Source organism: Antennarius striatus, chromosome 10, assembly GCF_040054535.1.
Source record: "Antennarius striatus isolate MH-2024 chromosome 10, ASM4005453v1, whole genome shotgun sequence".
Lineage (NCBI taxonomy): Eukaryota > Metazoa > Chordata > Actinopteri > Lophiiformes > Antennariidae > Antennarius > Antennarius striatus.
This window is the reverse complement of record NC_090785.1, coordinates 14,605,093-14,628,838: the sequence shown is the minus strand read 5'-3', so window position 1 is coordinate 14,628,838 and position 23,746 is coordinate 14,605,093. Positions and strand designations below refer to the sequence as shown.

Below are 23,746 nucleotides of genomic sequence, written 5' to 3'. Positions count from 1 at the left end.
GGTTGGTTGATTGTCCGTAGAGACAGCAGCAACTCCAGGAAGCTCTGAATGAGGAGTGGGCATCCATCCCACAGGATGACGTCACACGGAGGCCGAGACCATCCATGATGAGAAGGGTTACTGCTGTGAGATATGTTGGTGGGGTAAGCAGTTATAACTGCTTATGTAAAATGCTGCACAGCTCAGACATGTCACCTGACAAATCAGTGGGTTTTATAGTGTTGTTTTTTAGTTCTGTCTTTGTTTTTGGTTTCTAACTGAACCATGAATGAAAAGTTAATAAGGAACAAAATATCCCATAAAATTTTCAGGTAGACACATGGTGCATCTTAAATCCTTTATTGTATTAATTTAATTTAATTTATTTATGATGATGATGACGATGATGATGATATGATGATGATGTTTAAACGAGTGGGATCTTGAGAGAAGGCATTATTAGGCAGTGATGTTAGGGAGACAGCACTCTCCTCCCCTCACACCCCACACCCACCCACTCACACACAAACACACCCCCCTCTAATTCAGCTTGTTTTATGAACTGGATAGATGGGTGTGTGTACACTACAGTCACGACCAAAGGAAAAGGAAATCATTGTAAACCCCATTCAGTCTCCGTGCATCCTCCTGACAAAACGTGGGGGAAAAAACCTGTTTTTCCCTCCTCTTCCTCAGCGCGGCTCTGCCCTCTCTGAGCTGACCGCAGATCAGGCATCGATTGGCCGGAGGTTCACCTGACAGGGTTTTTTTTTTTTTTTTCCCCCACTCCTGCATCCACGGACGTCCATTCAAACTTCTCCGCCCGCATTAAAAAACTAACGATTATAAGAAGAACCATCGCTCAGGTTTTCTGCCCTCCTGGATCTGGAGATGAAGACAGACTTGAGTTTTTTCTGTCGGACCTGGATTGGAATAGCGTGCGCCTCAGGTGAGGAAACTCCTGCGACCAGCGTGAAAGTTTGAAGCGCGCAACTTTTTATGATGGAAAAGGAAGAGACTCCTTGTGAATAAACGACTGGAGTTTAACTCGTGAGAAGTTTAAGTTGAAGCCATGTGCATATTAAAATTAATTTGCCATGTTTCTGCATCATTATAAAACTTTGACTTGAGTCACTAACTCGAAAGCGTTGAATCCCTCGTCTTGTGCAGCGCTCCCCAATGTATTTTAACCAAGTTGAGCCACAAGCGCACTATTTATCACTCGTTACCTGTGATTGAAAGTTTGCCTCCGCTTAATAAGGCACCCAGTCGGAGTCTCTAAGTTTGCGTGAAGATTGGCGCTGAGATAGGATTGTTGTGCATGGATGCAAATGTTCATTGATAATAGAACATAACAAGTGAATAAATCCAGTAGTACAGTGTGAGTGACACATCAGGAATTACGCATGTTGATAACATTTTTGAGAAGGCGGCGTGGGAGGAGAGCTGACAGACCCTCAGCAGACTGACATGAGGAGGAGGATGTGGGAGGTCAGATCCCTTCAAATCTCTGAGGGCTTTATTCATGTCATCTCATTTTGTAGACGGATGAAGGTCATCGGACAAAGCCACCCCCTTTCAAGAATTTCAGGGTTACTCTCTCAGCAATCTGCCTCCACATGTGCTGCTTTTTATAAACTGTGAGGTCCAGATTTCACAAACTTGAGATCAAAACGGGCTGAAGCTCAAGCATGCTTGCTCTGAATTCTTTTACATGAATCATGACCATCTGATCGATTATATGTTGGGAGCGTGGCTGAGGACCAAGTCTATATGTTGAGATTTCTGTCTGATTGCCATTCGACAGCTGTTCAAAATGAACACAGAATAGTATTGTGAGGGGCATTGGCCATATGGCTACCCAAATATTTAGAGGGATTGCTCTTGTTCCTCACATGAGTATCACAGAGCTGTGCTGGGTGGGATCCATACATTTGTAGGAACAAATGAATCGTTGCTCTGTCTCCTTCAGTAAGCAAGGAGAACTAATGGGCTCACAGAGTCCATTTCAAGGGAATCACTGCCCTCAGTGATCATCTCTTGGTCATGGTAGATTTTACATGTGACAAATTGTGTTTGGCAAAAGTTGAGATTGAAATCACTCTCCTCTTATTATTCAAAACAAAGAGGGAACCCGAATAGCAGCTTTGGATAACTCCACAATGTGTAATTGTACACCTCTGTCTAATACTTCTGTCATCGCACAAACATGTGTGGCGTTATCTGTTGATTTGCAGCGCCGTTAGCTGAACCACACGGGGAATCCATCTCTCTTTGCTGATTGTCAGCAGAGGCATAATATCTCAGAACTTTCCTGGAGGCAGGAGAAATCACCGGCCATGTATCAGAGACCTACATTTTCAATTACAACCTCAAAGCGTTTGCCTGTGAGACCGATTGCCACATGAAGACGTGGAGGTGAGGAAGCAGCCCGTGTTCTGGTTTCTAATAACGTGAAGGGTTGAACATCAGTCTTGGTGTGCTTGGAATGTAGAATTGCTGCAAAATGTGTTATGTTTAATCCATTTCTCTGATTAAAGTAAAACAAAACACAAGTTGGCACAGACCTCACACGCATCAGTTCACTGATGATTTCACTGAGCAATCTAGCCAGTGATTAAGGTCTTGTTTGAAAAATGTCTAAATAACTGATATTTTGAATACTTAATAGGAAAATAATCTGTATTCATCACCATAGTTATCAAGACAATATAACTTTGTGACTTAAAAATGACATTTTATGTCATTTAGATTCTTGTTTCCCATTATTATAAGCTTAGGGAGAGACTGTTATAGATACACCTCATAGCCCATAGCCCGGTTTATGTTATGTTAGTTACTAAAGTAATGTTACTTACTAAACATGTATAACACGCATAAATAAACCCCCTTTAAATAATTCTGCTTTGGTGCAGGTCTGCTGGTTAAGGATACCACTGACATCAATATGAATCACTGATTGATGATTGATTCTTCTCCATGAAGCCCATCAGTCAAAGAAACCACATGTGAAAGCAATGAATGATGATGTTTTTTGAGCGAGATGAGAGTTGATATTACTCCTAGTGACTGTTTTCTGTACGCATACCTCCGTTTGATCAGATCATCCCAGAAATCTAACTCCCATCTCTGGCTGTTATTTTAGAGGTTGAGTTATCTCAACCATCGATATCCCCCTCTTCTTAGCACTGGTCTCAGGATTCAGCCTCTGGACTGAGGAGTGGGCTCTTGGTCTCCGTCCTTGAATATCTTTTTCTATCAGCTGGAGGGAAACTCTGATGAGAGAGGAATGCTGCTGCTGTGCTGTGTGGGAAGCTTTTTGCAGTAAAGTACAAATAAATAAGGAGTCTGATGCCTCACTCATCACTGGCATGGAGCAGCAAGGACCCAGGAGCATTTGTATGTCTGGTCATTCAGTTTCTCCTCATTTTAAAACATCAGAAATATGACTCAGGCTAAGAGATAAGCTCTTTCAACACTAGGAATCTGTAGCAAAAGCCAACTATGTGTCTCAGTTGGTGTTAGATAGCTGATAAAAAAAACATTTGTGGCATTTGTGTTTTTAAATTTCCCTCAAGATTTCTGCACCCAGTTTTGAAGCATGCTAATTGCATGGATGATTCAGAGATGTGAATATCTCTGATCCCAAATGAAATATTTTAATTAAATGAATAGGATGCCGTAACGTTTTCAGCAGATATTTGTGTTCCTCCAGGAATCAGTTGAACAACCTTCGGTGATCAGTTTCATCATGATACTTTGTCTGGCACCATCATGTGAAAACATGCCCTGCTTTTTGGTTTGTGGCAAAATGCCCGCAAATCTTTATTAACATTCCAATCAGGCTCCGCTTAAGTAACACTTATTTATCTTTTTAATAAATGGGAGGATAAATCTGCACATTTTGAGCCCATAGGCTGTCAACACATTCATAGTTTTAATGTTGACACAAAAGGGTGTGTAAAGAATGAAATAGAGAGCTGGAATTTCAGACCCTTTTCTCTTGCCAACTGGTGGAGAGTCATATCAATGTCCAGTTGTGTCTTTATAAATTCTCAGGAGCCATGGCCTCTCAGTCTAACATAATACCAAAGAGGGAAGGTCATCTTATTGCTTGTACCCACCATGAAAATAGAAAATCGTGTGTAATTACTCATCATTTTTCTTAATTACTTTCAGTGCCAATAGGCACCCAAGTCTAACTACTGCATATAAAAGAACAATTGCCAAAATAAAAGTTTAGACAAGCACTTTCAGAGCCGTTGTGCGGCGTTATCTCTCAGTATCCCTACTGTGAAAGTGAAATGTGAGCCACAGCAGGCTTTTGCTTTGATCCATTTTTGCACTCTCACAACCCTCTCCTGCGCTGGGAACCGTCAGGATTTAAGGGAGGTTTAACATTTTAATTTTCTTCCTCTTTGCCTTCTTTCTGTCATGTGTTACTGCTTTGGCTTAAATTTTGAACTGCAACCTGGAGGGCTTATAGTAAAGACAGTCTCTAATTATTTTGTTGCCGAGTGCTATAGCTCAGTGACTAAATTAACCCAGGGATACAAGTGTGTGCAATTGTCATTTAAGTGCTTTTACCTGGAAGAGCAAATAATAACTGCTCTTGTGAAGATAAAACATGATCATAATGACTGTTTGACATGCTTTGTTCGCAACTTCTAACACATGGATTGGTTTTGATCTCACGGTTCTGACAATTGAAGGCTAATTACATGAAACTTAAAATTGTAAGACTTTTACTGTCGACAGACATGGTGGTCAGTGGTTGTGATGGTTATGGGGGAAGAGAGGGAGAGAGGAAGCTGCTTTCTCTTGCTTCTATTGATCAGTCTCCACACATGTGCTGAAGGCAGAAGCTAGATCCTGCGACACGGTCACAGCACGTTACAACAGCACTGGGCAAGAGTTGCTTGGAGACAGGCTTCAGTCAGAGGTCCTATCAGCTTAATAATAGTGGCCATCACTGTTATGTTCAAATTATTCCTCAGGCAGGCATGTGGGTGTGGGGACATGAAATACCTCTCTCCTTCCTATTGAGGTCACTTTGGGTTCATAGGAAGGTGTCCATTGGCCAAGACTGAGGAAATTGCCAGCTTCACTCTCACTTTTAAAGCGTTTAGCACCAAAATTATTGATCGGGCACTTCCTATTTTGCATCATTGAGTCAGGTTAGGCATCTCTGACAGCATCAGAGGCTTGTTAATGGTCTGAATCTCAAAGAATTAGGCTATAGGAGGACTCATATGGGTCGTCAAAGTTTGGCCTCTGAACAGTTGCAGCATGGGTCTTCAGTGTAAAATGATTGCAGCAGGCATGGACTGCTCATTTTTGGCATTTGCAGACCTTCAAAATGGATATTTTACACATTTCTCTGCAGTCGCCAGGACATAATGATTACCAGAATATACTTGGTTCCATTCTCAGCTATAGAGAAACCATTTTACAGCAATAAATTTGATGACATGCACACAAAAAAAAAGAATAGAAAAAGAAGCACCACAGAGGAAGCGCTTGAGTTGTCCGGTGTGCCTGTGAGGCAGGTACAGGAAGATTTAGTCAGGGACACAGGTTTTAAACATAGGAAGTGGATCCAGATGGCTTGTCACCGCATCCTAAATTTTGCATCCCTCCCCTGGCAGGATGTTGGAAAAGCCGAACTCCCCCAAATAGTGGAGGGGACAGGGACGTGGCGCATGTCATCCTCCTCTGCAGTAACAATGAAATCAAAGCGGGGCTGCCAGTCAGTCTGTCGCCTGGCTTTGTCCCGGCCTTGTGTCCGCATGACAGAGGAAGCAGACTTTATTTCTTCCAGAGAGAGAGTGAGATAGTAGGAGTTTGTTGTGCCCTGTGGCTGGCAGACTCCACATCCAGAGAGCAGGTCTGCATGATGGCCTGCATGGCCTCCCGTCCTTCACCGGACATGGAGGGCTATTTCAGACAGCCTTTGCTTTGGCCCTTTGCCAGATACAAGGTCAATGTAATAACTAGCTGTGCTGCCGCTTCATGTTTCTTTTTATTCTCAAGACCAACGCAAAAAAAAAAAAAGAAATTCTGCTCCAGTTACATATTTGTTTTTCTTGTCATTCAACTTCAGTTCATGCAGTCAGTCTGAGCTGCTGTACACAAATTACATCCTCATTCTCCTCTGCACACTGCCAAGTTGGTGCTTTATTTAAGATATGATTTTGCCCATCTCTCCTATCCTCTGTCAACAGCTCCTCAAAGCGCACAAAAACAGTCAAATTACAGCAATAAAAAATATTCAAATTCAAATGAAAATAATATATTAACATTGAAAGTTTAGCAGAGGAAAACTAATTTTATAGATTTTTCTCTCTTATTACTCTCACATGCTTTCAATTAAGCAACAGTGATCAACGTTTCCTTCATTTTTTTCCTTAATGGTTACCATAACAACACCTTCTGTGTGTGACAGTACAAAAAGCTCTTCCATTTTCTGTAAGTGCTTATCCATTGCCGAAGGCGATACCAGCTGACATGAGGCAGGCAGTGGGCTGCAAACTGGATAGGTCTCTAGGCAGCACACAGAGACAACCTGCCATTCACCACTCACCACGTGTAATCCTTGAGAAAAATGAGACAGCAGTGCAATAATTAAAACTTTGACACTGAATCATATTGTGATGTGTTGTGTTAGTGAACTTTGCCCAGGTGAAGATTGGGGAAGCTTTGCTGGAGGCCTGGAGTAGTCCTGAGGTTCTGGTCAGGCTTCTGACCTGGTTCAAATGTGAGCAAAGTCATCGGGTAGCTTGTTCTGTCTGAAGGATAGCTGGTGCTCAGAGTCTTACAGTTTAATCACAGTAAAGATAATGATTGGAGGCATTAAAGTCAAAAAAATATCATCCTATTCTCAAACTTTAATTGGGCCTGAGTCCTGGCTACCAGACTACAAACAATTTTTGATCAAAATAGATTTGCGAATTAGAAATAATTCCATGTCTTGATGCTTCTATCACCACATCCACTTAATCAAAGTAAATGCTTTAGGAAAGGCTACATGATAAATCATTCGAACGGTTTTTGTTAGAAATCAGTAGTACATTTTTTTAAACAAAAATCTTATTTTTCACTTATATTAGATTCAATGAAATTTCAATAATAACATGATGAAGAATGATTTTTTCAACAGAATGTCAATCAGTAAAACGTCCCAAAAATCAACCAAATAATGCACTGCCTTGACAAAAAAAAGGCACCACCGAAAGAAAAGTCACACACTCAGATTTTGTTGGACTGCCTTTATTTTTGATTATGGCATTGATTCCCTTTGACATTATTTTCAGTAAGTTACTGCTGTATCACAGGTGTTATTTCCATCCAGTGATGCATTATGTTTTCATCAAGATTTTGCATTGATGGTGGTGGGAACTAACTGCTGGGCAAAGCCATCTCTAGTACACCCTAAAGATTCTCTGTGGGGTTCAGGTCTGGACTCTGTTGGCCAATCCACGTGTGAAAATGATGTCTCATTCTCCTCGAACCACTCTTACACAATTTCAGCCCATTGAATCCTGGTATTGTCATCTTGGAATATGCTGGTGATAATGGGGAAAAAAAAATCCATTGATGGAATAACATGTACATTCAGTATATTCAGGTAATCAACTGACCTCATTCTTTGAACACGTACGGTTTCTGCACCTAGACCTGACTTGACCGAACACATTCCAAGATGACAATGCCAGGATTCATTGGGCTGAAACCACAGACATGTGAGATATGTGTGTGTGTGTGTGTGTGTGTGTGTGTGTGTGTGTGTGTGTGAGTGAGATAAGAACATTTCACACAGAAATTCACTCAATCACAACAAAGCAGTGACAATTGGGTCTAACCTCGAGGCTAACTGAGAGGTGACATTACTGCTGTTTTGTCTTTGCTCAGTAAGTCATTGGAAGGTCCTGAGCTGTATTGCATTTGCAGAAAGAGAGAAAATCAATCTTCCGCTGCTCCAGACAGTCCTTTATTCCACTTTCTGCTCCTATTGCACCTATTGGCACTTAGAAAGCATGCATATGTTGTTAACCATTCTGAAAAGATGAATTAGCGTTTGCTACACTTGTCCACTTAAAGTGCTTCCTTTGCCATGACTGGTCACATGGTCGGTCGCATAATCATCCAATCTGGTACCATCATCTGCATCTGTGCTCAGTGTTAAACCTGAAGGAAGATTGTAGATAAAGGAGTGATGTTATGGTACGTGCTTTGAATTCCTTACTTCTTATGTAATGATCTAAGTAGACTGGATGGCATCTTTACAGCCATAAAAACTTGAAGCTTGACTTAGATTTACAAGAAATTGCATGCAACCATCTCTTCTGCTTACAAATTTAAAAAAAAAAGGCTTCCCAGACTGCATGTTCATATGTTCACCAAAGGTGTCCAAATACAGTCACTTTATGTTGTGTGAAAACCAGGGAAAAGTATTTATTTGTTTGTTATGTTTGTTAAAGTATACCACATGCCTCCGTTTTGCCCAAACCGAGACTCTGAGAAATGATTTTTCTGTTTACACAAAGTTTCTGTTTTCCTGTTCCTGTCATGTGACTCATCAGAGACTAAACTAGACAGGAGTGAGGAAACCTTAATGACAACATCTCCACTGTCCATGAATAAGGGAAGTGGGAGAAGCGTGAACAATAAAAAGAAAACAGGAAATTTGCTAGCAATGAAGCACATTGTGCTGCCTTTCACATCAGGCTTAATGTTTGCTGTGTGTTACCCATAAAGAGAGGAGCTCCTGTCGCCGTGCCCCAGATCCTGCCTGCCATGTATCTGTCTGCATGTCAGAGAAGCTTTACATTTTTAACTGGCTTAGGCTGCTAATGAAAGCTACTTTTCGGTGTCTGTAGTCTGACTGTGACGGGAACCACTGCTATGAGCAGGAAAGAGATCAGCAGAGGATAAGATCAGTGCAAACAGGCTCTAGAATAACTGTATATTGTATACATCTGAACTCCCACGTGAGCAATTTTGCTGTTCATTTTGCCATTACTCCTCACAAAACAAGTATGTCCAACTTTACAGTAGAAGCCCTCGTCCCTCGTACTTTTCAGTACCTAAGAAGCCTGTGAAGTGGAATTATTTAAAATATCATAGGCTCTCTGGACACACACACCTCTAGCCATCAGTGACAGCAGCAGGCAGACTGTGGAAAGACCCTAATAAGGGGAAATCAGTAAGCTTGGCTCTGTCTAAATGCAGCTGGAGCCATCTTCTAACACTCCAGATATTTAACAGCAAGAAATAAAAGAATTATGCTTCCTTATAATGTCAAATTATTACCACAATATGGCAATAAAAAAGGGGATATCGTAGCTGTATTCATGGTATTTCACTTGGCTTCAGTGCTGTTTAGATGCAACTTGTAAAAATACCTATGCATTCTTTTCAGCATGATCTTTTTCATTACGTTCTACAGCACCCTGTTGCCCAACTGTTTGTATTCTGACCTTTGGGACCGAAATACCCGTCATGCCATTTGCAAATTTAAGTTTACAAGTAAACCAGTCGTGCATCTTTCCTCCCTGTCAACCAGGTATGTGAGGCTGACACATCAAAGCGTGACCTGATTCACATGTTGAGCTAACAGGCACAATTGTCCCTGATATATTCTGACTTCTCACACTTAGCTCACGTACATCTGGCACTTCCATCATGTCAGAGGCATGCAGAACAGAAAGGGCAGAACCAGCAGCTGTGCGAACCTATGAGTCTCGTGGAACCAACTCGGTTTGACCACTGTCACATTGTTGGCATCTCTGACAGCCAGAGCAGCCTTTTAGGTTTCACCCAGCACATATCATTTCCTCTGTTTTTACAAATATCACTCAAAGTGACATTTTGAAGGAGCAGTGTCAAAAGACTGCAGGTAAAAAGTACTGCTCTGTAATTATTGAATTATTTTTGACAGTCCCAGTTATAAAAGCTGCAGATAATGTAAATGCAATCAGCCGAATCACAAGATTGATAAGTAATTTCAAGTGTTGTAAACCAAGAAAATTGGCTGCATGATGAATGTCTTATCGTCACAGACTCTCAATGGGGTCATTTATCTGTTGGAGAATCTTAAAAATCTCAGCTTGTTTGTTTATGTCTTGAGAAATTCTGCTATAACAGAATGAAATCCACTTTGGAAAAAAAATTATTTTTAATATTTTAAGTTAAAATGTGTTTGCATGTTGTTGGCTGAGGCTAATCACCCAAAGCTGTTGCTTATCTCTGCTCCACCAGTCGGAATCTTTGGGAAAAGAGAGGAACCAGGCACCAATATTTTTTGGCTGTCTGTCCCACGTTTTGTAACGAGGTTGTCAATCAGCTATTATGACAACTGGATAAATTTCTATCTGTCAGATGCTATTACCACCAGAAAAGTCTACATGAATTATTTGACTGAAGGGTCGTGCCAGTGATTTTGTATGCTTTACCTCATTTTCATCAAACCACACATAATTTACATTTGCATCTGAAGGTTTTGAATGGCTTCTTGAATACCAAGCAACCATTATCTTCCATTAATGTCTGTTTAAAAAAATATCCTTTTTGGGTGTCTTTAAAAATGGCTGGTGATGTACGAGCTATGACAACACGCATCAACTTTGTTTTACTAAACTCGTAGCATCCTCAGAGAGCGATTAGTCAGTCGTTCTCTGATGTAAGCTGCAGCTTTGTGTACTGAAGACAAGCAGAGTCTTAGTGTAAAGCTGCAGCACTGCTTACTCACTGTCTACCTACGAACTTCACTGCTCACCATTTTTCAACTGCTCTGTTTAATACCCGGGAAGATAAATGAGCTAACTGAGTGACAACAGTCATAACAATCTGTAATGAAACACAGCATGAAAGGTTCTCCTGGGTTGACGTGTTTATTGTCATGACAAGATACGCTATCAGCTATGAACTTGTATTAATTGACGTGTTTGGTTTTACTTTGGCGCTCCCTCCATATAGCTCTATATTGGAGCAACGTGTTCTCTGAATTATATTTGACAGAATGTAAACAGTTAGTGATTGGATTATATATTTTTTCAAACCATGTACGTAGCTGAATAGCGAACATCCTCCACATCTTGGTTTAGAAACATGATGTATACATTATACACGCATCCATATGGAAGACATTGACTTCAGGCGCAGTGTTTTCCTCAATGTGAAATGTGGGGAGGAAAGCGATCAGCTCCCATGTAGATAGAATCACCTGCAGTAAGGCAGAGAAATGGACTCTTCCTACCTTTCTTCGATCGGTCGCAGCGGAGCAGTCGGGGGCTGGTTTGGCCTGCAGCCATGTGTAATCCAGCACATACTAAGATATGACTTTACAGCACCTCCTGTAGTTGTTGTGAGATCAGCACTTCGGAAGACAAATGAGTCATAAAAGAGGCAACATTTTGACAAGTAATGTGGTTTTTAATGGAAACAGACTGTAGGAAGTGCTGAGCTCACAGAATCATGGTATATTTACCGTGAAATGAGAGAGTTTAATTATTAGTAAGTTAAACTTTCAACTGAGCTCCTTTGGGGTTGTGGGTCCACAGCATACTGACATTTGACACGAAGCAAGAACTTGTAACCAAGACTACTTCCCATGGTTGAGTCAGACCTGAACTTTACGTGTCTTAAGACACCTGTCTATCCATCGTATGTCACTGAAGACTGATCCATCTGAACTTGGGTGATTCTGTTGCGGTTGTAACTCCACTCTGTGACAATTGGGGAAAAAATGTCATACCATGATGTGCTCTTTGTTGCTCTATTGAATACATTGACCTTAAAGCTATAATACCTTGAAGCATGAATGTTAATCTGTTTTCATAAAACAGCTGTGCAATGAGTGTTCTATTTTGTCATCAAAAAGGTAGGTAGTGTTGAAAGATCAGGGATGCTACTCACCAAAACCGACACATAAGCATTCTGATCTGATACAGATCTGATACAGATACAGGTACATCCATTTTCTCTATTTTCATCTGTAGCTGCTTATTCTGGGCTGGCTACGAGTGAGAGGGGGGGTACACCTCTGATAAGATATCAGCTTTTCGCAGGGCCATCTCAACATCTCGAGGATGACATAATGAGGATGACTTGTCAACTGAAATGGAGCAAATTTTTTATTTTGCCATGAACACTGAAGTTGATCTAATGACACTATTCACATTCAAAAGTTTAACAAACTGTAGTGTTAGATAAAAATATCATCTATAAGTCTCCTTACGATTTCAGTGATAGCACCGCCTGCTGGCAAGAGGATGTAAGGCTTCTATGTCAAACAATTGGTTTGCATCTTAATTACTATGAGGAACGCCAATGAGTGGGTAAACATGGGGTCGTGATGGGGACAGAAATTAATAATTAAAACATGTAAGTCATGCAGTTGTGTGTTATCAAAGTTATTTTAAGCTAATACCATACAGCACTGAGCATTTCAGTCTGTCTTACTGTACTGAAGCATATTAGAAAACCAAGCAAGATCTGTTTCTTTATTGTAAACCAAACACATTTCCAGTATCTTGATGTGTCATATCTTGGGCCACGGCAGGCAGCATGACATTTCAAAAAGATTGATAATTTGCATCTTGTCTGTCAGTGTGTGATCTCCTAACTGATTATGAAGGAAGCATCCATCACTGAGACTCAGCCATCTGTACATCTTGGTGATAGTCATGACACTATACATCAGCACGGATAGACTGAAATCGGTGTTGTGTGCACTGTCAAATACTAAACATGTAGCACTTACAGCGCCGTAATTTTATTCTTCGAAGTTTGTCCTTGGAAGATCTGTCAACATCACCATGCATGAAAGTATTTCTAACATAATAGTGCTGTTTGAACAGCTCTGAAGGCCTAGTCTAGTGCATGCAGAACCTTGGAAATTTCATTGTACATGCTGCAGATAGTGCTTTCAGAGTAAAATCAATAAGACATTTGTCTTTGTCTTTGAAAAGTATTATAATTGTAAGAAAATTTCTGCTGGCATGGTTACTGTTCATACTTACCTACTCGACATATTTTCTTTAGACCTTTTGAATGTTAATTAAAGAGAAGACAACCTTGAGAGGTTAATTAGATAAACTGTTAACTAATGCAACAAATTAGCTGAATTTAAGCCGGCTTTGTCAGATTGATTTACAGTATATCTGCATTAATATATTTCTTTGTTCACTGAGGAGAAGTAACTTGAAGCATGCATAAGCATTAGTAAGTTGTCATATAAATCGCATATATATAGATGTTCTGAAACTATTGCCTTTAGACATTTGGAAGGTACAGAGGAGTTTTGGAAATTATTAAATATTTATGTCCACTTTGTTTTGCATAACAACAGCTTTGCTGAAATACAAATGTTTTTTAATTGCACAAGTGCTTGTTAAGCTGGAACCCTAAGAGCCATGTGTGAAGTGGGCTGTGTCATCACAGTCTTCACAAGAATTGGGTTTTGCCAGTTAGCAAACCCATAGTAATGTTGGCATATGCCAGAGACTGCACAAAGGAACTGTTTTCAAAAGTTTGCCTTTTAAGACATCCAATATACTCTTGTCATTTAAACAAACAGCCTGCAGAGTGCAAATAAAAGTTTACCATTTTATACAAGAACCACTATTGTGCAAAAGACCCCTAAGTGTAACGGTCACTCTTCCTCCCCTCTGCTTGGATTTCCACCAACCCTTTTGGGACATATAGGATTATTATCAACTAAATGCTTCACTTTGTTCAACAGCTTTCTGCTAACATTCATTCATTCATTCATTTTCTTCCGCTGTAGCAGGTCAGAGGGAGCTTGAGCCTATCCCAGCTGGCATAGGGCGTGAGGCGGGGGACACTCCAGGCACGACGCCAGTGCACCGCAGAGCTTTCTGCTAACATGTTCTATGAAATGCTTAATGCTGGATATGTAGTGTATAGTGTATCTTGCTGGTTTCATCACTGACAAACAATGAGTGTCACCAAAATAAATGCCAGAAAGCTGTGTCTAAAATACTCAAGAAAAACTGTTGATTGAACATAACCATTTAATCATTTGTAGATACAAAAATAGCATATTTGTGCAGCTTTAACTTTGTCAGGAAAGTGGAATTTCTCTCCTAGTCCATCTTTCATAATATATTTGTCATTCATTTGAATAGTTATGCTGTCGCCCTCACCCACAGGCACTAACATGAGCTGTCCATCTATACAGAAACATCTACAGCATGTATGCAAAGGAAAGGTTGTGGAAGATGCACTTTCGAGGGATATTCACTGTTTCTAAAATAGTGAAGGTATGAGCTGTTCTGACTGGAATATCCTCTCACATGTTCTCAGACACGGCCCACTGTTCAAAGCCGTGTTGTGCTGCAGAGGGGTGTTCATGGGACTGAGTCTGGTGGCAGGTTCACATTTTGGCCGAGACAATATGTTGGGGAAACTTTGCCTCTCCTCTGGGGCAGAGTTAAAGATCTTTTAAAGAGAAGGGAAGGAATACCCCACTGTGAGCCCAGCTGGGAATGATTCATGCATTGCCACCACTTCCCACTTCAGCCCCTCAACATGATTGTTTTCTGTCAGCACATCAACACAAGCTATTCCAGTTTGGATTTACACAAGTATTACTTTGTCAATTTATGTAAATTTAATATGAATTATATTACTTTCACTTTTACAGCAAAGGAACCCAGTGATGAGAAAGGATATTTGAATCAATATCTCATTACAACACAAACAACAATAAGGTACAGGAAAATAATTCAACATTTTAGGAAGTACAGTGCCTTGTGAAAGTATTGCCCCCCCCCCCCACAAGAACTTTTGGAAATTTTGCCACATTTCATGCTTCAAACTTAAAGATAACAAACTGAAAACATTTTTCATGAATCAAAAACATGTGAGACACAATCGTGAAGTGGAACCAAATTTATTCAACATTTTATATTGTGTTTACAATTGTGTCTCACATGTTGATTCTTGAAAAATATTGTGAGTTTGTTATCTTTAAGTTTGAAGCCTGAAAAGTTTTTTGGGGGCCAATACTTTCGCAAAGCACTGTAGATTATTTGATTTCTGTTCAAATGTGTACAGTCGATGATCTAACACGAGTTACTGAGGGGAAAAAAAACACTTTAAGAACTAATAATGTGCTCTCCTGATACTTTCAGATTCACAATGGATTGTGTAAAACCTATGAGTCAAAATATATGCAGCAGAACATGGCACATTACTCTCAGTCCTCTGACTGTTCAAATCAGTAATGTAGCCTCAAGTTGTTAGTTTCAAACAGGCATGAGGAGCTGCAAGGGGATTCTGGGTCCGCTTTTCCGCTCTGCTTACTATGGAATCACAAAATGAATTATACCGTTTTTGTTTTTTTCTCAGACTTAGTAACACTCTCAAAAAGTGTCAACAGACATTTGTAACAAGCACACTAAAAAGGTCTATGTCTCTATGCTAGATATGAGTCAAATATTGATCTCGCAATCAACAAATAAAATAAATGAATTTCCCAAAATAGTATATTGCTATAAGAATAACTATCACAAATCATGATAAAATTGCTGACTTGACATACCAAAAGCAAAACATAACACAGATTCACTACAGCTGAATGCTATGCAGGAGGATAGGTGGCTGGCTCTGTACTGATAGGATAGCATCAGCAGCTTCTGCTTTTATTTTGGCAAGAAAAACAATTAAAATGTAACCTGAAAACTGTGGTCAATCCAGAACTGCCTTAAACCTGCATTGTTTCTAATGACCAATGTGGGGGTATGCCAGTGATTTCAGGTGCAAATTCAGTGATCAAATGAGAAAACCCTATGTATTACTTTAGTAAACAGGTTCCTGACGAGTTTCTTTGTCTGCCTCAAGTCTTCTTCAATGCAGAAATGAGGTTAGTTTAGTTAGTTATGGTCCACTCATACTAACTTTGTTGTTTAGAGTGTGGCTATATGATTGACAGGTTGCTACCAGTTGGTGTCAGATGTCAGGGTGACTTTTCCCTGTTCTACAGTATATAGTCTGTGAATAAAATAGATTTTTTCCAATCTTGCCCCATGAGCATTTAAAACCTGAGTGTTACTTTTCTGCGCTGAAGGCCAACTAATTAACCTGAACACTGTCTGAGGGTCTCTCTGTTTGGACTGAACCCTCGCTGATCGGTCTCCTTCCACTGGGTTCAGCCTTTACTGTAGAAACAATTAACGCAATATTTACACAAGTGTAGCCTTGCTCTATTGTGCTTCTTGGGCAGCAGGATGTGTGGGAGACATGAGGGTTGTGTACAAGAATTACAGCTGCTCGGAGCTCTGGATTTTGATTGGCAACAGGTCATGGCTGACCGCTGCAAAATCCTTGTTATTGCTTTTCTTTTGCCGGTGCAGAAGTCTGTTACTTAGTCCGTTGTCTGAATTAGGCATAGTTAAAGATATGTGATACATACAGAACTGTTGTTCACACAATCTGACCCCAAGTCTGCAGAGATTACATTATTTATTTAAACTGTAAAAGGTACTGACTCCAAGTCTTAAGATGTTCTATTTTTCCTTGAATAAATTTGCCTGTTTACTTTGCTCGGCTGTGAAATAGCCTTCATATACTTCACACGTATTGCAATCACTTTCAGACATAATGGTCAACATTTGCTTTATTTAATACAAAAAAAAAAAAAACCCCAACCCTTCCCACCGATACGCAACCTCTGTCTGTTCTGTCGTTCTGTGTATTTTCATCTCTAATGATATCCAGGTGGGTCATAAGTCACAGTGACACTTTTATACATGAAAGACTGTAGGTGTGGAGTCTGACTGAGTGCTAATAGCACCCTAAGGGAACTGGGGATGGTAATAACATTCTCCAAGCACAAGCCAGTGGAGTGAATGCATTAGTAATGGAACAGTGGAACTTGTGGCTCTAATAGAGAAGGGAGCAGCGCCGCCTCATGAGTGGGCCATGATTTCTGTGACTGGGCTACAGACGTACCTCTAGGTTGTAAACGTGACAAACAATGTGCTATCCAGCTAGCTGGTGTGTCACATTTCGTACTCCTGATGTATTGTGAAGATTTAACAGCTTGACAGCAACTCTATCATAACCTTTATTTTGTGAATGATCGGTTTGGTATGAATCTAATTCAGTTCCCTTGTTCTCTCAGGTCTGGTGACTGGCTTTTCGATGACCCCGCCCATCCTTGACTCCTCCAAAGACGACCTCGTGATTCCCGTCCATGAAACACTCACCATCACATGCAGGTATGTGTGTGTGACCCTCTAGGGTGGAGACGTGAAGTTCTTACTTTATAGATTCATAGTGTGTAATATCTGGTGAAGTGTGTATGCATGGCATACATTTGTTCATGTCTTGTCACTTCACACATCCAAGCTACTATTACAATTATTTGACAGCGTTGTGCTAATAAATTATGATGACCTTATAAGACGCAGTGCATCTTTGTAGAGTGAACTCCAGGGATACCAGTATTTCATTCTCTCAGCAGAGAGAATGAAATTCTTAAAATGCCACACAGAACAAACACTGATGCATCACAGACCAAACAATTACTCACTGCGGTTTGAAAATATACAACTGATTACTGTAAATGATCATGAAAATAATCAAAAGTTGCAGCCCTGAAGAAAATAGTAACAGAACAAATAACAGTATACATGAACGTACGTTTTTATGTGCTTTTACTTGTAATAATGTATTTCACAGGACAGTATGACATTTTTGCTAAATTAAATGCTCGGAATACTGGATCTGTCTCCATTAATGCATTGTTATTATGGCACAACTGTGGGTTTTGTATGTTTGACGGACTGGTGGAAATCAGTCAAGACAAAATAATTTCATCTATTATATCATCTGTCGGCTCCCGGAGGGTGTTATCATTTCTTTAAATTATAGTTTGCAATTCAAATAACACCCCGTGTCCTCAGACACCCATTTCATGTAGGAAAAGAAATAAAGAAACGTGACATTTTTGTATATAAATGTCCATCAAACTAACTTAAAATGAAAATATCAGAAAAGGACATGTGGTTTTATTTAGTATTCTAGGAGACCAGCCAAGATTGAGTTGAACTGAAAACATGTTTACTCGTAAAGCCATCCTTATCCTTATGAAAACTCTTCGCTGCCCACTGCCAAGCCGTTACTCCTTCACCATGATGTTGGAAAATTGTTTGCATTTAAATCCTGACATGGTCAGCAGCACATAGAATCTCCTCAGAGGGAAAGTAAATTTTTTACTCAACTTTGTAATGACAATGTACAATTTTATAGATTCTAGATTGATAGATGCTATGCACAGTCATTGGAAAATAGCCCACAGAATGCTTTCATTGCATTGCATGATGTCTACTTTTTCCAGTCATCATATTTGGGCACTGTCTGCAAATGTGAACATTCAGACAGAGAAGGCAGGTGGTAAAAGCATGGCTATCAGTTTACAGGGAGCATTATGACTGCACTCCGTCTTCCTCATTATGTCTTCGGCTTAGTGTGTCGAACTACACACACACACATACACACACACACACACACACACACACACACACACACACACACACACACACACACACACACACACACACACACACACACACACATACACACTTACAGCCAAATGTGCACTCATACTTTATAACAGTTTATCTTTCCCACGTCATCTGACCTGATGTCTCCCCAGGGGAGAACACACCCTGGACTGGGCCTGGCCTGATCAAGACCTGGTGGCTCAGGAGGTGACTGGCCGTGAGGCCCAGTGGACCACCAGAGCTCCGGGGCAAAGAGTTGCCCTGGTAAGCGAGTGTCCGGGGCAGCCTGGGAGGCCTTACTGCAAGAGGCTGGTCCTGAAAAGAGCGCAGGCCAAGGACACGGGCTACTATCACTGCAAATACAAAGATGTCAGGGCCGTCATTATCGGAACCACTGCTGTTAGCATTTATGTCTTTGTCAGAGGTGAGTTGCATTAAAAGTTTTCCTCACTGAACTTTTGCATTTGTCAAAAAATGTTTCAGACCTACTCTTCTGTCATTGATTGTAGCAGATAAAATATGAGCTTATGAAAACTGGACATTTTTGTTTGCAGCCATGACTTTATATTTGGTGCAGAAATCTATTTCTTATTTTAATGAATGTGCAGTTTGTGGAGCTGTTATGCTGTCAGATCTGTAATTTATGAGAGCATGTTTCATGTCCTGCCCACCTGACCAGTACTCTTTGGCAAAAGGTATCGGACCATTTCATCTTTAGTTTCCCTTTTCCTTGGGAGGCTCGCAAGAAAACCGCAGAAACTCTCCTGAAAAACATCTTCCGTTTGAATGCATCTTCAGCAGGAAAGCATCCCATGCATTTTTATAATGAGGGGCTGTTGACTCAGCAGCACCCTGGAAGTTTGCAGGATTAACATTTCAGAAATTAGAGATGCTAAAAGGTTGATAAAGGCAGTACCGAGCAGCAGTTTAATTTTCTAATCAGAGAAAAGATGTTAAGTTGTCAATGTTCTCATTTCACTGCAAAGCTCTTTTAATTCAGCTACTTATGAGGCATTCAAATTCTGATAAGGCCTAAACAATGACAGTATTTTGCTGCATGAATTTTAGTTTCACTAGCTCTTACTTTGTAGTATTCAGAGCCATCATGTTGACTCCCTCTGTTTAAGGCTGACCCTGTGTTTCTTTTCTTGTCCGCCATGTGCTGCTGAAGATAAGTAGAAAGAGGAGTGGAGGAGGAGAATGGGAGAGACAGATGATTGTCGTGCGCCCTCTGACCAGTTTGTTCATGTGAAACTTTTGTTTATCACCCCCTGACAAGTTGCCTAAACTTTTTCCACTGCCCAACCAGGTTTTTGATCAGTAGCAGGTGAATATTGAAGCCAGAAATTACACCCAGCAAGTCACGAGATGAGAAGGGACACACGCGGACAGGCAGACGTTTCCTTGACTTTATTTTGCACTATTATCTTCACACTCAAACACACATTGCAAGTCATGACGTGAATGTAGAATGCAGTTTTTAATATATTTTTGTGTATTTGTACGTTATACACCTACACCACAGACTCATATCTCAGGTGATTTCAATCTCTTATTGTCTGGGTGAGACATTTCCTCCAGAGTGATTTATTGTGACCATCCAAAAGTGTGAGGTGTTTCTTATTATTTCTGTTACCTATGTTTATTTAGTGCAAACATGAGGCAGAAATGTAAGCCTCTCTGTCGGACTTATTTTTTTGTGTTCAAGTCATATCTCTGAGTATTGCAAAAAAAAAAAAAAAAGGAAAATAATGGAGGGCTTATTTTAAAAAAAAAGGAAAGAGAACAGAAGCAGACAGACGATAATTCTGTTGTTGGCTGACCAAACTCACTGGGATGGACAGGAAAATGGAAAGATAGGGATTTTTTATAGTAGCGTGTACTTATTCTGTGAAAATGTAGGGTTTTGCAGTGATAATATAACCTGCGAGACAATAACTGTGATGTCTCCCAAAGCCGCTCACAACAGTAGCTGGGAAAATAAAAGGGAAACATCAAGGCGGTGAGGAAGAAATGCAGGAGGGAGAAATTCCACTAAAAGGCAGCTTGGAGCAAAAGAATAGGAAGTGTTTTAGCCCAGGATGATTAAAGCTGTCGGCAGTCTGTCCCTGAGCCAACATGTAATGGCCATTCTTAATGCTGTTTTCTGTGTGGGAACAGACCAAATTACATTGAATTACATGTAATTGTGATGAACTCCGTATGCGGTGTGTCTTTTTGGGGTCATTATGAGGTTGTAAAATATCTCATTATCCCCATATAGTAATCTTTCTCTCAGCTGATATCAGCATCACCTCTTTTTGTCTCTCTCCTCACCCAGACCCTGACCAGCCCTTCCTCGGGAAAGGAAATGACCTGGAGACCATTCTAATCACACGCTATTCCACAAATGTCATCGTGCCGTGTCTCGTCACCGTGCCTGATCTGAACGTCACCCTCCACGCTGTTTGTACTCACCACAAGATTTGTCATTCCTCCATTCATTCAAATCAAGCTGTCAAGTGCTGCTCTGTCAATGATTTTAACCAGATTATTTTATATGTGTGTGTGTCATCTTAGTACCCCATGCCTCTGGAGACTGATGGATTGATATGGGACAATAAACATGGCTGGTCTATCCCAAGACAAATCATAGACAATGCACCAATGCTCATCGGGGTTTCATGTTTTGCCACACTGGGAGGCAAAGAGTATCAGTCAGCCAACTACCTGATCCATGCCACAGGTTAAAAAACATTTCTATGTCATCTTCAAAGCATTATGGGGCCCCAAGAAAAATGTTGGGGATCATGCAAACCTTATCTTTAGCAGTAAAACCAGTGATAAATATTGATGCTCCAGCTACTGTGAGACAATAACTTTGATGTTGACAATAACTTGTTAAAAAAGATAGTAGCAGGAATATCAAAAGTTGTCCTTTACACTGACATGCATTGTCACTGCAATTTTGCATGTGACACTGGACGACAGTGGGCCAATTACACTTTAATACTGACAATGTGAAGAATTTTATTTAATTATGTCACATCCTGGAGGAAGAGCTCCCTTTTCAAGGGGTGTTTGCCGTCATGCTAATAGGATTTAAAGAAATTGAAGAGTTGGGATAATTCAGTTTTAGGGAAATAAAATGAATAGGAGGGATTTGAATGCTGTGGTCTTCTTTCAATTCAGATTGAACTCTGAAGGACCCACAGGCTGCCGGTTGTATTGTGTAAGATCATTCACTCATAACCACTGCTGCCGGGCCAGAAGTAACTGCAGCATCAGTCAGGGGAGAAAATGAGAGCAAGTCTTCACTCAAAACGCCATTGGGGTGTTTCGACAATCAGGCAAACACAGTTGGCTGCACAGACATCAGCAGTGATTTTTTTACCTCAACGTGTCATTTCCAGTGAGTACAGGGAAAACTGGCTGAGATATGATACTGGAATCTGGCCAGTGTCCAGATCCTTAACGCGGCTTCCCACTTTAATTTCCTATTCTGATTTATAGATTGACACATGAATGGAAACAGGACAGGTTTGTGACAACCAGTTTCTTTTGAGTGGGATGGCTTCCCTTGTCCAAAGGAAAGTAATTTCCTCTGGTCCTGTGAGGAAGGAAAAACTGCTGACGATGTCCCCATGACCTCTCCCACTGTCCCCCTCCCACTGTCCCTCTGTTTCTACCTCCCCCGTTTTTCTCAGGAAGTCAGGTTTACGATGTCAAGCTGTATCCTGAGGACCCAGTGGAGCTGATGGTGGGGGAGGCTCTCACCCTAAACTGCACAGCGCTGGTGGAGTTTGATGCCGGAGTGGACATTCAGTGGTCGTACCCTGGGAAACTGGTGCGTAGCATCAAATGTGGGTCACATGGTGTTCAAATTTAATAAACGCTCACATATTTATTCTGATTAGACCAACAATTGGGCAGATATGAAGCCCCATCGTGAAGCCCTGTCTCACGCTACTGAAGCTGTGAGCACCCTGACAATCCAGAGTGTCAATGTCAATGACACAGGCCCGTACATCTGCAATGTGACCAGCATTGACTCAACACAAACCCAACAAACCCAGGTCATAGTTTACGGTAAGAACAATGAACATTGTCTTGTTGGTGCGTTTTATTTCCTTTTGAAATTAATAACTACACAACTTTAAAAGAGCGCACACGTCTGCAAAAAAGAGGAAACTAAACAACAGGAAATATTTTACAGGATGCATCAATAAAAAATCCTGTAACAATTCTGCAGATCTGAGTATTGCTGGCTGCACCATCGTTCTGCCCCTCTTGTCACCCAATACATACCGACTCCCCCCTTCTTAATATATACTTTGAATCTCTCAGATGAGAAGTATCATTTAGATTGTGATGAGGATGTGGAGACAATTGCACATGGAGGAACAGCATGTATTATTCATGCTCATGCTGATAAGCAAGTTAACTACTGTATCCACCTAATGAACTCTTCCTTCGCCCCAATTAGAACCCTACAGAGAATTTCATCAAGATCCAATCCCAACATCTTGTTTTGTGGACAAACAGACATCCATCCATCCATCTTCCGACGGTTATCCGTAGTCGGGTCGCGGGGGCAGCAGCTTCAACAGGGAGCCCCAAAACTTCCCTTTCCCCGGCCACATCCACCACCTCTGACTGGGGGATCCCAAGGTGTTCCCAGGCCAGTGTTGAGATATAATCCCTCCACCTGGTCCTGGGTCTGCCCCGAGGTCTCCTCCCAGCTGGACGTACCAGAAACTCCTCCCTAGGGAGGCGTCCCGGAGGCATCCGCACCAGATGCCCAAACCACCACGCGAAGGAGCAGCGGCTCTACTCTGAGCCCCTCGCGAACAGCAGTGTTTCTCACCTTATCTCTAAGGGAGACACCAGCTATCCATCTGAGAAAGCCCATTTTAGCCACTTGTATCCGCGTTCTCGTTCTTTCGGTCATGACCCATTGCTCATGACCATAGGTGAGGGTAGGAACGAAGATTGAACGGTAGATGGAGAGCTTCGCCTCTCGGCTTAGCTCCCTCTTTGTGACAACAGTGCAGTAAAGCCACTGCAATACTGCTCCTGCGGCCCAAATTCTCCATCCAGTCTCACGCTCCATTGTTCCCTCACTCGTGAACAGGACCCCAAGATACTTAAACTCCTTCACATGTGGAAGGACCTCATTCCCCACTCGGAAAAGGCAGTCCACAGGTTTCCTGCTGAGGACCATGGCCTCAGATTTGGAGGTGGTAATCCTCATC

At 41.1% G+C, this 23,746-nt stretch overlaps 1 protein-coding gene across 2 annotated transcripts in view; it reads left to right on the top strand.

The window, feature by feature from the left end:
* Positions 1 to 577: 577 nt before the first annotated feature.
* Positions 578 to 23,746, top strand: part of flt4 (fms related receptor tyrosine kinase 4) — a 42,530-nt gene continuing 19,361 nt past the window's right edge. The window contains exons 1-7 of one of the 2 annotated variants that reach the window (XM_068325656.1): positions 578 to 928; positions 17,129 to 17,225; positions 18,665 to 18,936; positions 20,833 to 20,957; positions 21,072 to 21,237; positions 22,199 to 22,338; positions 22,409 to 22,580. In XM_068325656.1, coding sequence (XP_068181757.1) covers positions 871 to 928; positions 17,129 to 17,225; positions 18,665 to 18,936; positions 20,833 to 20,957; positions 21,072 to 21,237; positions 22,199 to 22,338; positions 22,409 to 22,580 — 1,030 coding nt within the window. In that variant the 5' untranslated portion in view covers positions 578 to 870. Of the gene's footprint in view, positions 929 to 2,376; positions 2,398 to 17,128; positions 17,226 to 18,664; positions 18,937 to 20,832; positions 20,958 to 21,071; positions 21,238 to 22,198; positions 22,339 to 22,408; positions 22,581 to 23,746 lie in introns of those variants that run through there. The other variant, XM_068325657.1, reaches the window with a different exon arrangement.